Here is a 15365-nt window from a genome sequence, read left to right as displayed (position 1 = left end):
TTAGGATGTTATCTTTCAAATGAGCCCATTTGTACTTTTCTGTGAGCTCCTCTTGGTAAATAATCCACTGTTATGTCGCGGATGTCCAGAACACAAAACGCGCTCGACAGGAGAAACACGCGATCTACACATCATCATCAAACCGTGCAAGCGTCCTCTAATCATGACGATGATATACAAATCAGGCACGTGTTCAAAGCTGAGGCTGTCAGCTTTCCAATCACATGTCAATCATTTATCTAGTCCAATCACATGCTGAATCAGCCAACGAATCAGTGGAGTAGGTGGGCGGGATCACGACCGGCTTTTATCATGGCTTTAGTACATCACGACGTGATGATAGGCGCGACTCGCGCGCGAGTAGATAGTAACAAGTGAATGACAAGCGACGAAGACGACTGACAGAAAATTATTGGATATATATTTGTATTTTTCGAGCGTTTTGATAAAAAAAATGGCATCTGGAGAGGGAAAAGCAGCTAAAAAGGTGTTCTCTTGCGTTGAAGCAATAGAAGAGCTTGAAAGAGAAAGTGACGGTGCATCGTGTAGCGTGCATCTTAGGGCTAACGTTATCTAGGTCTACTTTCATATTTCTATAGTCTCTCATTTTTATTTATGTTTCAATTTGTACAAGTGGTGTGTTTTAGACCACATAAATTCTACAAGACAGTTTTTTAAGTGATTATTGTCTCCTGAAAGGAGAATAGCCTACATTTGTTGTGCTTTTATTTACAAAACACAAATGTTACTTGGTCTCATTCCTTTATACCATTTTGCATTAAACCTGAATGAAAATGAAGAAAATCAATCGATAATTAAGTAAAGTGCTTTAGTATGTATTAAAAGTAGGATTTTTGGGGTAGTATTAGTAAAAAAAAAAAAAAAAATTGCATTTGAGTATTAGAAAAATCCAAAGGACACATATATGCACTAAAAATGATACTTTACCTCCCTTCGGTTATATTTGAATAACTCTTGCTCAGAATGTCATAGAGAAAAAATCTTTTTTTCTGGTGGATACTGCCACCTAGTATAGTCAAACAATATAATCAGCAGGTCCCCAGAGCAAACAGTACCTGAATCACAGATTTTCAAAGACAGGATTCTATAAAAAAATAAAATAAAAGTCCTATTTTTTTTATGTTTATCGTAATATTTTAAAAGCATACAATGCTATTTATGAAGTTTTGCAATCTAATTTAATAAATCTGAAGGGTTTTCTGTACAATGACACTAGCTTTTTAAATTTCCTACACTGTATGTGTCTAGGGTGAATATTTAAACTTGGGTGTGTTAAAATCAGGCGGAATTCCAAAATATGCCTTAGAGTGGAAGAGGTTAATCAAGTGTGTGTGTGTGTGTGTGTGTGTGTGTGAATATTAAAGACTGTAAGTCTGTCTCAGTTTGCTCTACTACACAAACTCAAGTCTGCGTCTCACTATATGAGCTGGCAAAAAAAAAATTCGAATTTTGAATATTCGTCGAATTAAAATAAAAACAGTGCACAAGGCGCGCGAGACATGATTGTGACGTCACTGACGCGGTTTGTTTTGGTTAGCTTATCCAGTACAGCGCGGTGCGGCTGCGTTGCTAATGTGAAAAATGCTTCCTGCTGACAATATGTAGAAGTGTAGTGAGTAGAAGTGAATGGTTTCTGAATGGCGCCCTCTTGTAGCCATAGGACACAATACAGTATTTTTTTCCTCTAACATTAAATATTGCCTTTAGAATTCGAATATCAAATTTAGCTTTTCAGCCACTTTGACAGCCCTAATGAGCTCATGAACTTCATCTCCAGAGCTGCTCTGAGTCACTTCAGCAGCATTTCACCACTTCATCTGAGAACGATCAGCAGAAACACAGACTCGCAGCTCTTCACTGCAACCTGCCAAAATAAAGGTTCAGTTTCACTTGAGGGAATTCTGCCAGATCTGTCTGAAGTGCAAACCTGAGACATGGTGTAGAACTCGACCATGGCAGCGGTGAGCGGCTCAGCGAAGGTCCTCAGGGACGGGATGAGCCTCAGCATGGCTCGGTTGAAGGTGCCGTAGATCTGGGTCAGTGAGGCCGGCCCGGGATAGTCCACGTACACCACCGGCACATGACGCAAAAACCTGCAGACACCACGAGTAAAGGCCCGTTCACACCAAGAGCGATAACTATAAAGATAACTATATTATCGTCCACACCAACGAACGATAACGGTCTGTTTATTCTAAGCTCAAAGTGTGTCCAACGTCATTGAACATGTCTTTGCTGTTCTTGTTGCATTACTCCGCTTTAACCAGCAGATGTCCTCAGCATGCTGTGTTTCGAGTGAAGCTAGCGTAATCAAGCTAATAATCTAACAGTGAGTTTGGCTGACGGAGTCAATATAGTGGAATAAAAACAACACCTAGTCTTTTTCACCGCAACTTCAGCGGAAGCAAGACAGTGTTGTGGAAACGAGCGCTGGACACCGGAGGTTATACTTCTCTTTATTCAGAGGGTATGAACCACTGTTTTCCATATCCATTTTCTTGAAAAGGGGCTTGACTGTCAAACCGTGGGTTTCTCTGAGCCTCGCCGAGGAACTTCTCCACAATGTCGTCTACCGTTTTAAATGCACGAGCCCTTTAAAGTGATCCCAACGATATCGTTCATCATGTCTTTATCGTTATAGTTGTGGTGTGAACTGCTATTCTTTAATATGCAGAACGATTTTTAGGACTTTATCTTTATGGTTATCTTTATAGCTATCGTCCTTGGTGTGAGCGGTCATGTTAAGCGGTGATGATGACCTGTAAGAGAGAGGCTTCCGGCCCGGGTCAGTGGGAGGATTACAGGCCCCGACGAACTGGATCCGCTCAAGCTTCACCCACGTCTGGTCTGAGGTGCGATAGAAGCCGCCGTGCTCCACCATCTGAACACAACACACACCGGTTACACTCCCCACACACACACACACACCAGCGAGAGCGAAGCACAACACACACCTGTCTGATGAAGGAGATGACCCGCTGCGTGCCGTACTTGTCCATGTCGGGCAGGTTGATCTCGTCGCAGAACAGCACCAGCCACTTGCCCAGCTGCACCGGCGCCAGAACCACACCGTTAGGAGTCCTGCGGTACTCGCAGTAGTGATCGAACGTCTTCAGCAGCAGCTCCGGGGTCGTGGCGCTCGAGAAGTTCAGGCCCACCACCTGGAGGAACACACACACATGAGGAACACACACACATGAGGAACACACACGAGTTACATTTAAATAAACGAATATTAAGATTTTTATGAGCCCAAATATTTGAATACAATATTTGTGCAAATGCCCATCGCTGAGACGAGGCGTGTTGCTCACCTCCATGTCGGGCAGGGCTCTCAGCGCGCTGAAGAGGGTCATGGTCTTGCCGGAGCCGGGCGGCCCACAGAGCACCAGCGGCTTGTGTTCGGCCAGCCATGTGTAGAGCAGCGCCTCGTGCCGCACCGTGTCCAGCGTGGGCACCACCACATCAGGGGACGCCACCTTATGGGTCTCCACCTCGATCTGGGGCACCTTCCCCTGCCACGACTGCCACTCGCCCGTGATGCACACCTGCGGAGCAGAGCAGCGTCAGCCTCACACACACACACACACACACACACACGGAGCCTGAGGAGGGTGCGCACCTCGTAGTCGATGATCGGCACGTTGGGCGCAGACGGCAGAGATACGGTGGTGATGCGGCGGATGTATTCCCCGAGCTCGGCCCTCATCTTCAGCCGGCTGTCGCCCGAGAACGACCACAGCACTGCGTAGATCAGGTACTTCTGCACACGGGAGAGTTAGCAGGCGTCACACACACACACACATGTTTCTGAAATCCTCCTGACAGCGCATGCGTAAAACCTCACAAAATCTCTCAGAGACGGAAAAAAAACACAACACCGTTATCGCGCAATTCTTCTGACAGGATCATTTTATTAGGCTAAATATCTCAGCATCCACTGCTGGGCTCCGGTCGCTCTCACTCAGCATTATATGTGTGGTCTAACACTGCTCATGTTTCACCGCAGCAGATGCGAGAGTGAATATGAAATATGACTGTGATATGAAGAGTGTGTGAAGTAACATTTTAGCAACAGTGTGAAAGTGAACAGCACATAACAGGCACAATACCGGTATAAACATCAATATCTATTGGTACCTCACGGTTTCACAGTCGACACTACAACACGAAAACATTCAAATTTATCCACTTAAATGGAGAGCGTTTTCAAAAAGCGTAGTTTTCATTAATAAAACCCCGTCTCAGTGTGGATGAAAGGACAAAACAGAGAAAAATATGCGTTTTGAAATGGAAATGTATTAGTGTGGACAAGACCTGAGAGTGCCCCGTTCACACACACACACACCTGCATGTACTTCTCCAGCTGGTCGACGGGCATGGGGAAGTCGGGGTGGTTGTTGTTGTAGAGCGCCACGTTGCGGCAGGCCTGGTGCAGCATGGAGAACAGCGAGCTGAGCGAGCGCAGGCGGGTGAAGTCCATGATGTGCTCCATCTTGGAGGCGTGCTCCAGCGCTTTGATCACCAGCCCGGTGGAGGTGAAGTACGGCTGCAGGACCGCAGACGAGTCTCTCTGGATCTGCCGATCACACACACACACACACACACAACGCACAATTTGATGATGCAAATCCTGTCTGCAGTTATTTGTGTTATATCTTAGTTTTATTGATCCAAAATATTTTTATACATTTTCTTCTATATCTTTGTGTGATGTTCTGTACATCTTGGCTTTAAAATGTTAGGGTTAGGGCAGCATCGGTGAGGCGGCCTCGTCTCTCTCACTCTCTCACACACACACACACACTCGTTGTGAGCTGTACCTGCAGCATCGGTGAGGCGGCCTCGTCTCCCTCGTCCTCGGTGGCCTTCCTCATTCGCTGAGCCTCGTCCTCTCCCTCGTCCAATGGGATGCTCCGCAGGCGAGCCAGGAAGTTGTTGAAGATCATGTCGGTGCTGAGAACGTCCTCGCTGAACCAGACCATCCCGCAGCGAGACACCGTGGCCAGCGTGGCGTACTTCAGGTCCTGCACCTCGAACATGATGCGCACCTGTGTGACATCATCATCATCATCATCATCATCATCATCACCCAGACTACAGTCTCACAGCAGTGTAGCGCTGCACCATTAATACCCTAACTGCGCAAAACATAACCACAGCCTTTGCCAAATGGCGTGCGGTTTGATTGATCAACCGTGCAGCGCTCGACATGATCTCTATATGATCTCTATATGATCTCTATAGCAGGGATGGGCAACTTCAGTCCTGGAGGGCCACTGTCCTACAGAGTTTAGCTTCAACCCTAATCAAACACACCTGAACGAGCTAATCAAGGTCTTCAGGATTACTAGAAAGTTACAGGCAGGTGATTTTTTCAGGGTTGGAGCTAAACTCTGTAGGACAGTGGCCCTCCAGGACCGACGTTGCCCATCCCTGCTCTATAGGCATGATCTGGCATGATGTCTATAGGCATGATCTCTATTGGCATGATCTCTATTGGCATGATCTCTATAGGCATGATCTCTATAGGCATGATCTCTATTGGCATGATCTGGCATGATCTCTATAGGCATGATCGATCTCTATAGGCATGATCTCTATAGGCATGATCTCTATAGGCATGATCTCTATAGGCATGATCTCTATAGGCATGATCTCTATAGGCATGATCTCTATTGGCATGATCTGGCATGATCTCTATAGGCATGATCTCTATAGGCATGATCGATCTCTATAGGCATGATCTCTATAGGCATGATCTCTATAGGCATGATCTCTATAGGCATGATCTCTATAGGCATGATCTCTATAGTAGGCATGATCTCTATAGGCATGATCTCTATAGTAGGCATGATCTCTATAGGCGGCATGATCTCTATAGGCGGCATGATCTCTATAGGCGGCATGATCTCTATAGGCGGCATGATCTCTATAGGCATGATCTCTATAGGCATGATCTCTATAGGCATGATCTCTATAGGCATGATCTCTATAGGCATGATCTCTATAGGCATGATCTCTATAGGCGGCATGATCTCTATAGGCGGCATGATCTCTATAGGCATGATCTCTATAGGCATGATCTCTATAGGCATGATCTCTATAGGCATGTTCTCGAGGTGTACAGGGGCGTACGTTGGGCGGCAGGCTGAGGCGCTCTCCGTTGGGCAGAGTCAGGAGCTTGTTGTCGTCCAGCACAGAGTTCAGGTTCTCCACCCACTCGGGATCCACATCGCCGTCGAAGATGATCCACTGCCTCTTCTGCAGCTCTCCACGCACGTTATCAATGATCCTGCACACACACACACACACAGCATGAGATCGAGAGATCACACACACACAGGCTGCGTTCAGCCAAGACAAAAAGTTGCAAAACGTTTGTTAAACCGAAGCGGTGTTGAGCCCCCTGCCCTGGTGAGGCGAGAGCTGAGGAGGCCATTCTGCTCTAATGGGGAATATTCAGAGCCTGGTGAACTCGGTATAAATGCGTGTAATACTGCAGAACCCGCTCGATGCGAATAACAGAACATCCCACTCGAGGGAAGGGATTGGTGAAACTGCGGGTCCTAATTATTGTGATCCAACATTTGCCTCATTTCAGGATGAAAAGACAAACACCACAGGTGAAGGATAGTCCACTTTTCACCTCCGAGAAGCTGTTATGATCCAAATGACCTTATTGTTATTGTGAGAATTAGCCTTAGCATTATTGCTGATCACTGTTGATATGCTATATTTTTACTATAGAACTGTTACGACGAACATGTCTTCTGATATCTTCAGTGTTGTGTATCCCGAGCTGCAGGACACGTGTGCAGAGGACTTTGGACCCGCTGCGCGAGCCGTCTCTTTAACACCGCGTGCTTTACACACACGCTGCTGCTGATTGGACATTGACACACCCACCAAACAAGAGAACGTTTCTCAAACCCCCGTTTCCAGGAAACATGTCGTTTAACCCCGAAACCGTAGCACAGCGCTGCGCACGGGTTTGCGCTTCACCCCGGACACACTCACTTGCGGAGCACGTGTGTGAAGAGCCCGTCAGTCCACTCGCGCGTGTTGGGGTCCAGCGTGCCGTACAGGTGGTCTTTGCTGATGGCCTTGGGGTCGATGATGTGCGCCACGCCCTCCAGGCCCTCGAGCCGCTCCAGGGCCTTCAGCAGAACCCTCCAGGCCATGGTCTTCCCACTGCCCGACGGGCCCACCATCATCAGCCCGTGGTTGATCTGGGTGATCTGGTACAGCTGCAGGACCTGAGGGAGACCAGGGATTCACACGACAGCCGTCAAACTAAAATGGCAATTTCAAATATTCATCGAATAAAAAAACTCAAATTACAAGCAGAGATGAAAACTAAATAAAGTTACAAAGTCTAACAGTATTCAGGTACAGAAATTAATAATTGCTTGCACCCTCTTGTGGACACAGGAGACGATACAGAACTCTTATCCTCTAACATGAAGCATTGCCTTTTTAATTCAAATATAAATTGAATTTTGCTAATATTTAAGAAAGAATTTCAAATTGAGCCAGCCCTAACCCACACTGCACTAAACACAGGGTCACGGATCAGCGTATCTCACCTTCTCCACCCACATGCTGCCCACGTCGTCTCCGTCTCCGTACGTCAGGTACATCTCGGCACAGACCTTCTTCAGCTCGTCCCGCAGCGCCGTCATCTCGCCGCGCATGTACTGGACGCCGGGGAACACGTCCGACAGCAGACTGAACAGCAGAGGGATGTCCTCCGCCACCAGCTTCGGCACCATCGTCTCACACACACTCTGGATCAGGATCTGAGGATCGAGGGCACAAGGCCAGGTCAGAGGTCAGATTCTAAACTCCAGCACTGGTCTCTCCTCGGCTCATCTTACCTCCTGCTCCGGAAGGTTCTCTGCGATCTCGTTCTCGTCCACGACCTCGCCGCGCTCGCCCTTCTCCCGCTTGATCTTCTGGATGCGCTCTCGCTTGACGTTGCCGGCGCTGATCAGCACGCTCTTGAGCGCACGCAGGCCGAAGTCGTAGTGAGACTGAGACGACAGCTGCTCGTCACACAACCTGGAACGAGAGCAGAGCGGGGTTACTACGAGCTCACCGCGGCGGGGCAACGGCTCTCGGCGGCGCTGCGTACTTGAAGAACGGCACGATCTTCTTGGCGAGGATCTCTGCGGTGCGGAAGCCCTGCGAGTAAAGCATGACCTGCGCGATCAGCTGCCGGTCCGGCTTGGTCATGGCCAGACTCCGGAACAGCTTCTTCAGGTTATCCGGCAGGTTGGAGCGTCCGGCGTACCCAGGGTTCATGGTGATGAAGATGGCCATGTCAGCACTCACCTTCACCTGCTTGTTCAGCAGCTCAGTGGTCACGGGCACACCTGAACACACACAAGAGCGGGCACACCTGAGCACACACACCTGATCACACACACCTGAGCACACACAAGAGCGGGCACACCTGAGCACACACACCTGATCACACACAAGAGCGGGCACACCTGAGCACACACACCTGAGCACACACACCTGAGCACACACACCTGATCATACACAAGAGCGGGCACACAAGAGCACACACACCTGAGCACACACACCTGAACACACACAAGAGCACACACACCTGAACACACACACCTGAACACACACACCTGAACTCAAATTGTTTATTCTTGGGTCATGTTCCAAGAATATTCAAGTTGGCAGTAATAAAACCTCTCATTAAGAAACCGCAACTAGATCCAAATAACCTAGCAAATTACAGACCCATTTCAAATCTTCCATTTATGTCCAAAATACTAGAAAAAGTTGTATCCGCTCAACTGTGCTCTTTTTTGCAAGAAAATGATATCTATGAAAAATTCCAGTCAGGATTCAGACCGCATCATAGTACAGAAACTGCGCTAGTTAAAATTACAAATGATCTACTCTTAGCTTCGGATCAAGGCTGTATCTCAATACTAGTCCTACTTGATCTTAGCGCCGCGTTCGACACTATAGATCATAAAATACTCTTGGATCGACTACAAATCTACACTGGTGTTCAGGGACAGGCATTAAGCTGGTTTAGATCGTACTTATCTGACCGTTATCATTTTGTCTCTTTACACGGGGGAAAATCTAAGTTGACGTCAGTAGACTATGGAGTACCGCAAGGATCGGTGCTAGGCCCTCTGCTATTCTCAATATATATGCTGCCACTTGGTAATATTATAAGAAAACATGGAATTAATTTCCACTGTTATGCTGACGACACTCAATTATATATTTCATCACGACCAGATGAAAACATTACCTCATCTAAATTGACAGAATGTCTCAAAGATATAAAATGCTGGATGACGCGAAATTTCCTGCTATTAAATTTAGATAAAACGGAGGTATTACTTATTGGTCCAAAAAACTACACACAAAACCTCTTACAATACGACTTTAATATAGAAGGATGCCCTGTTACTTTTTCCACTACAGTAAAAGACCTGGGTGTTATACTAGACCACAACTTGTCTTTCGAAAATCATATTTCATCTGTTACAAGAACAGCCTTTTTCCATCTTAGAAACATTGCTAAATTACGTAACATGCTATCTGTTTCTGATGCAGAAAAGTTAGTTCATGCATTCATGACCTCGAGACTAGATTACTGTAATGCTTTATTAGCTGGTTGTCCTGCATCCTCAATAAACAAGCTACAGTTAGTGCAAAATGCAGCCGCTAGAGTTCTTACTAGGTCAAGAAAATATGATCATATAACACCGATTTTATCATCTCTGCACTGGTTACCTATTAAGTTCCGTATCAATTACAAAGTACTACTACTGACCTATAAAGCCCTTAATGGTTTAGCTCCTGTGTACTTAACGGACCTTCTTTCGCCCTACAATCCACCGCGTTCTCTAAGATCACTAAATTCGAGGCTTCTGGTCATTCCTAGGATATCGAAGTCCACTAAAGGAGGGAGGGCATTCTCGCATTTAGCTCCAAAACTCTGGAATAGCCTTCCCGATACGGTCCGATGCTCTGACTCGCTGACACAGTTTAAAACTAGACTAAAGACGTGTCTCTTTAGTCAAGCATTCACATAATGCTTACCTTTTAGTCCTCTGCTATGCCATACGGAACCGTTTGCCACTGAAACTGCTTAACGCACCAGTGGGGCTCGACAGCCTTATAGACAAACGGGTCGGTCCGTATGGTTGCGGTTGGGTTGCGGAGAGTTTGGGTTGCGGAGAGTTGTGAGATTATGGTTTTCTAACACCTACTCCCGTGTAATGGAAATCATTATGAACATCAGCTATGCTAATTTTTTTCCCATCTGCCTTTCTGCTGTTATCTCGGGACGCTTGTCCCGAGAAAAATGGCGTTCGTAGGCTCCAGTTTGGTATCCTGCCTCTCACGGGGATTTCGGATGCCTCAACGCCTGTGATGAGAAGACCAACGCCTGTGAAGAGACGACTCGACGCCTGCGAAGAGACGACTCAACGCCGGCGATATGTTATCCCCTAAATATTACATGATTAACTAAATGTATTTTTTCCAGGTACTCTCTGATATGCACTTACTGTAAAGCTTCTTTAAAACCCTATGATTGTTAGCCAGAGGAGAACTGGCCCCTGACTAGCCTGGGTTCTCCCAAGGTTTTTTTCTCCATCCAATCTGATGGAGTTTTGGTTCCTTGCCACTGTCGCCTTGCTTTTGGCTTGCTTAGTTGGGGATATTTAATATTCAACAATATTATTGAACTGTGTTGTACTACTTTCATGTTATCACTGTGAAGCTGCTTTGATGCAATCTGTATTGTGAAAAGCGCTATATAAATAAATGTGACTTGACTTGACTTGACTTGAACACACACACCTGAACACACACAAGAGCGGGCACACCTGAGCACACACACCTGAGCACACACACCTGAGCACACACACCTGAGCACACACAAGAGCAGGCACACCTGAGCACACACAAGAGCACACACACCTGAGCACACACACCTGAGCACACACACCTGAGCACACACACCTGAGCACACACACCTGAGCACACACACCTGAGCACACACACCTGAGCACACACACCTGAGCACACACACCTGAGCACACACACCTGAGCACACACACCTGAGCACACACACCTGAGCACACACACCTGAGCACACACACCTGAGCACACACACCTGAGCACACACAAGAGCGGGCACACCTGAGCATACACACCTGAACACACACAAGAGCGGGCACACCTGATCACACACAAGAGCACACACACCTGAGCACACACACCTGAGCACACACAAGAGCGGGCACACCTGAGCATACACACCTGAACACACACAAGAGCGGGCACACCTGATCACACACAAGAGCACACACACCTGAGCACACACACCTGAGCACACACAAGAGCGGGCACACCTGAGCATACACACCTGAACACACACAAGAGCGGGCACACCTGAGCACACACACACCTGAGCACACACACACAAGAGCGGGCACACCTGAGCACACACACCTGAGCACACACACCTGAGCACACACAAGAGCGGGCACACCTGAGCATACACACCTGAACACACACAAGAGCGGGCACACCTGAGCACACACACCTGAGCACACACACCTGAGCACACACACCTGAGCACACACACCTGAGCACACACACACAAGAGCGGGCACACCTGAGCACACACACCTGAGCACACACACCTGAGCACACACACCTGAGCACACACACCTGAGCACGCACAACTGAGCACACAAGAGCGGGCACACCTGAGCACACACACCTGAGCACACACACCTGAGCACACACAAGAGCAGGCACACCTGAGCACACACACAAGAGCACACACACCTGAGCACACACACCTGAGCACACACACCTGAGCACACACACCTGAGCACACACACCTGAGCACACACACCTGAGCACACACACCTGAGCACACACACCTGAGCACACACACCTGAGCACACACAAGAGCGGGCACACCTGAGCATACACACCTGAACACACACAAGAGCGGGCACACCTGAGCATACACACCTGAACACACACAAGAGCGGGCACACCTGAGCACACACACACAAGAGCGGGCACACCTGAGCACACACAAGAGCGGGCACACCTGAGCATACACACCTGAACACACACAAGAGCGGGCACACCTGAGCACACACACCTGAGCACACACACCTGAGCACACACACCTGAGCGCACACACCTGAGCGCACACACCTGAGCGCACACACCTGAGCGCACACACCTGAGCGCACACACCTGAGCACACACACCTGAGCACACACACACAAGAGCGGGCACACCTGAGCACACACACCTGAGCACACACACCTGAGCACACACACCTGAGCACACACACCTGAGCACGCACACCTGAGCACGCACACCTGAGCACGCACACCTGAGCACGCACACCTGAGCACGCACACCTGAGCACACACACCTGAGGACACACACCTGAGCATACACACCTGAGCACACACACCTGAGCACACACACCTGAGCACACACACCTGAGCACACACACCTGAGCACACACACCTGACCACACACCCCTTAGCGCACGCACCTGAGCACACAGCCCTTAGCACACGCACCTGAGCGCACGCACCTGAGCACACACACCTGAGCGCACGCACCTGAGCACACGCACCTGAGCACACACACCTGAGCACACACACCTGAGCACACACACCTGAGCACACACACCTGAGCACACACACCTGAGCACACACAAGAGCGGGCACACCTGAGCACACACACCTGAGCACACACACCTGAGCACACACACCTGAGCACACACACCTGAGCACACACACCTGAGCACACACACCTGAGCACACACACCTGAGCACACACACCTGAGCACACACAAGAGCGGGCACACCTGAGCACACACACCTGAGCACACGCACCTGAGCACACACACCTGAGCACACGCACCTGAGCACACGCACCTGAGCACACGCACCTGAGCACACACACCTGAGCACACACACCTGAGCACACACACCTGAGCACACACACCTGAGCACACACACCTGAGCACACACACCTGAGCACACACACCTGAGCACACACACCTGAGCACACACACCTGAGCACACACACCTGAGCACACAAGACTTCAGATGACGCTAACGGTCTGGTTGTGTGTGTGTGTGTGTGTGTCTGGTTGTATGTACTGTAGTCTCTGTTGAGTGTGTCTGGTTGTGTGTGTCTGGTTGTGCGTACTGCGGTCTCTGTTGTGTGTGTGTGTGCGTTACGTACTGCGGTCTCTGTTGTGTGTGTCTGGTCGTGCGTGTCTGGTTATGTGTGTGTGTGTCTGTGTGTGGTACGTACTGCGGTCTCGGTTGTGTGTGTCTGGTCGTGCGTGTCTGGTTATGTGTGTGTGGTACGCACTGCGGTCTCGGTTGTGTGTGTCTGGTCGTGCGTGTCTGGTTATGTGTGTGTGTGTGTGTGTGTGTGGTACGTACTGCGGTCTCGGTTGGGGTTGATGTGCTCCCGCAGCGCCACCTGGATGTACTGCACCTGCTGGGAGACGGCGGACAGCATGCGCTCCTCCAGGCGGTTGAACTCGTCGAAGCAGCCCCAGGCTCCCACCTGACACAGGCCCACGAAGATGCGGCCCATCGCCTGCAAGAGGCCACACGTCAAGCACAGCGGAACTCACACACACCAAAGTACCTCACGCGGAAATGTGCGTAACTAGCGTAAATCAAGCGCGCTAGTGCGCATAGGCCGCGCAGAGCTAGCGGAATAACACATTAGCGGAGGGAAAAATATGGCACAAAATAAACAAGCACTTTTAAAGAGCCAGTATCTGTGCGTGTTTATTCAAAAACTTTCCAGGGCCTTGACATTTTATTTTCCAGATTCACAAACTCAATGGACACAAACAGGATGGAGCACCCGCCGACCCTGTGTGAGAGAGAGCGCATCGAGCACCCGCGGACCCTGTGTGAGAGAGAGCGCATCGAGCACCCGCGGACCCTGTGTGAGAGAGAGCGCATCGAGCACCCGCGGCCCCTGTGTGAGAGAGCGCTGTTACGCACCTGGAAGTCGAAGGTCTCGTCGCAGTTGAAGACCAGCACGAAGCGGCCCAGCTGGTGTCCGAGAGCCTTCACCGACTCCGTCTTCCCCGTGCCGGCAGGACCTGCAACACACGGCTCGCGGTTACACACACACTTCTGAAGATTACACACACACGGCTCGCGGTTACACACACACTTCTGAAGATTACACACACACGGCTCGCGGTTACACACACACTTCTGAAGATTACACACACACGGCTCGCGGTTACACACACACTTCTGAAGCGCTGTATAGATGGAGACTGGCGTCAGCACTGCACACTGGATACTGGGAGGAACAGCAGATGCTAGCCGCGTTTCCATTACAGATTTGAGCAAAACGTTTGCGATATTTTCTAAATGTCAATAAAAACTCTAGTGAAATGCCGGCGTTTCCGTTAACCGATGTTATGCGACTAAAACATAATTTTTTCTTAATTCCAAAAAGCATGTCAGCGGATGTTGGCGAGTTCAGGTTTATCCACCGCACTAGCATTACTCCTGATCGCAGGAGACTGGCGTTTACACGGGCACTAGTGCCAAGACAAGCTCCTTATGCTCGAGCGTGGCGTTCCTCACTCAGATCTCCATCAGGCGTGGCGTTTCTCCGTGGGTTAGACTCCAGTATTCCTGTGATACTTTTGTCTTTTATGAGTTTAATAAAGAACTCTGCCTCGTCTTCTGTCCAATGCCGCGCCTTCTTTAAGAATGATCGAATTATACCAACGCCAGGTGACTGTAAATGCTGTTTCCATTGCAGTTTTGTGAAATATCAATGTTTCGAACTGCCTGAAAAACACCTCATGCGAGCGTTAACACTGTTTCGCCATATATGGGAGTTTTTGCGAGATTGACGCATCTCCATTGGGCGTATTTTCAACGAGCTCATTATCAGTGTAGTGACGCTGCGCACGCACCGAAGGGCGAGCCCCCGAGCCGGGCCTCCAGCGCCTGGGTCATGGTCAGGTAGCAGCGGTCCGTCAGCGGCGTCTGCACCAGCTTGTCCTGCACGCCCAGGTACTCGAAGCCGTAGTTGAACTTGGCGTTGGCCATCTGGATGGAGAGCTGCTGCAGGACGTCCGTCTGCTTCGGGTCGAAGTAGAAGCGCATCTGACTCAGCCACTCGAACGACTTCGGGTTGTCGATCTTGTTCCTGATCAGAGCTCGGGTCACGTCTCTCTGGTGCACCAGCTCCGTGATCTGGGAACAACAGGTTTGCCTTCAGTGCCCGTGAGCCAACGTTGGAAAATA

The 15365-nt window shown here is 49.2% G+C and overlaps 1 protein-coding gene across 2 annotated transcripts in view; it reads right to left on the bottom strand.

Annotated features, from left to right (window-relative positions):
• The window catches only part of dync1h1 (dynein, cytoplasmic 1, heavy chain 1), a 105381-nt gene that overhangs the window by 67370 nt on the left and 22646 nt on the right, over positions 1-15365 (bottom strand). For both annotated transcript variants that reach the window (XM_056236720.1, XM_056236721.1), the window contains exons 27-41: positions 15032-15314; positions 14094-14194; positions 13515-13674; positions 8159-8399; positions 7902-8085; positions 7611-7823; positions 7042-7280; positions 6160-6316; positions 4845-5072; positions 4370-4600; positions 3644-3784; positions 3336-3569; positions 2976-3182; positions 2781-2902; positions 1949-2114 (exon numbers count right to left, since the gene is read on the bottom strand). In XM_056236720.1, the coding sequence (XP_056092695.1) occupies positions 1949-2114; positions 2781-2902; positions 2976-3182; positions 3336-3569; positions 3644-3784; positions 4370-4600; positions 4845-5072; positions 6160-6316; positions 7042-7280; positions 7611-7823; positions 7902-8085; positions 8159-8399; positions 13515-13674; positions 14094-14194; positions 15032-15314 (2907 nt within the window). The remainder of the gene's footprint in view (positions 1-1948; positions 2115-2780; positions 2903-2975; positions 3183-3335; positions 3570-3643; positions 3785-4369; positions 4601-4844; positions 5073-6159; positions 6317-7041; positions 7281-7610; positions 7824-7901; positions 8086-8158; positions 8400-13514; positions 13675-14093; positions 14195-15031; positions 15315-15365) is intronic.

The sequence above is a fragment of the Rhinichthys klamathensis genome, unplaced genomic scaffold (genome assembly GCF_029890125.1).
Source record: "Rhinichthys klamathensis goyatoka isolate OS25496 unplaced genomic scaffold, OSU_Roscu_1.1 h1tg000462l_1, whole genome shotgun sequence".
Classification (NCBI taxonomy): domain Eukaryota; kingdom Metazoa; phylum Chordata; class Actinopteri; order Cypriniformes; family Leuciscidae; genus Rhinichthys; species Rhinichthys klamathensis.
Note: the sequence above shows the minus strand (reverse complement) of the source record. Positions and strands in the feature narration are given on the sequence as shown.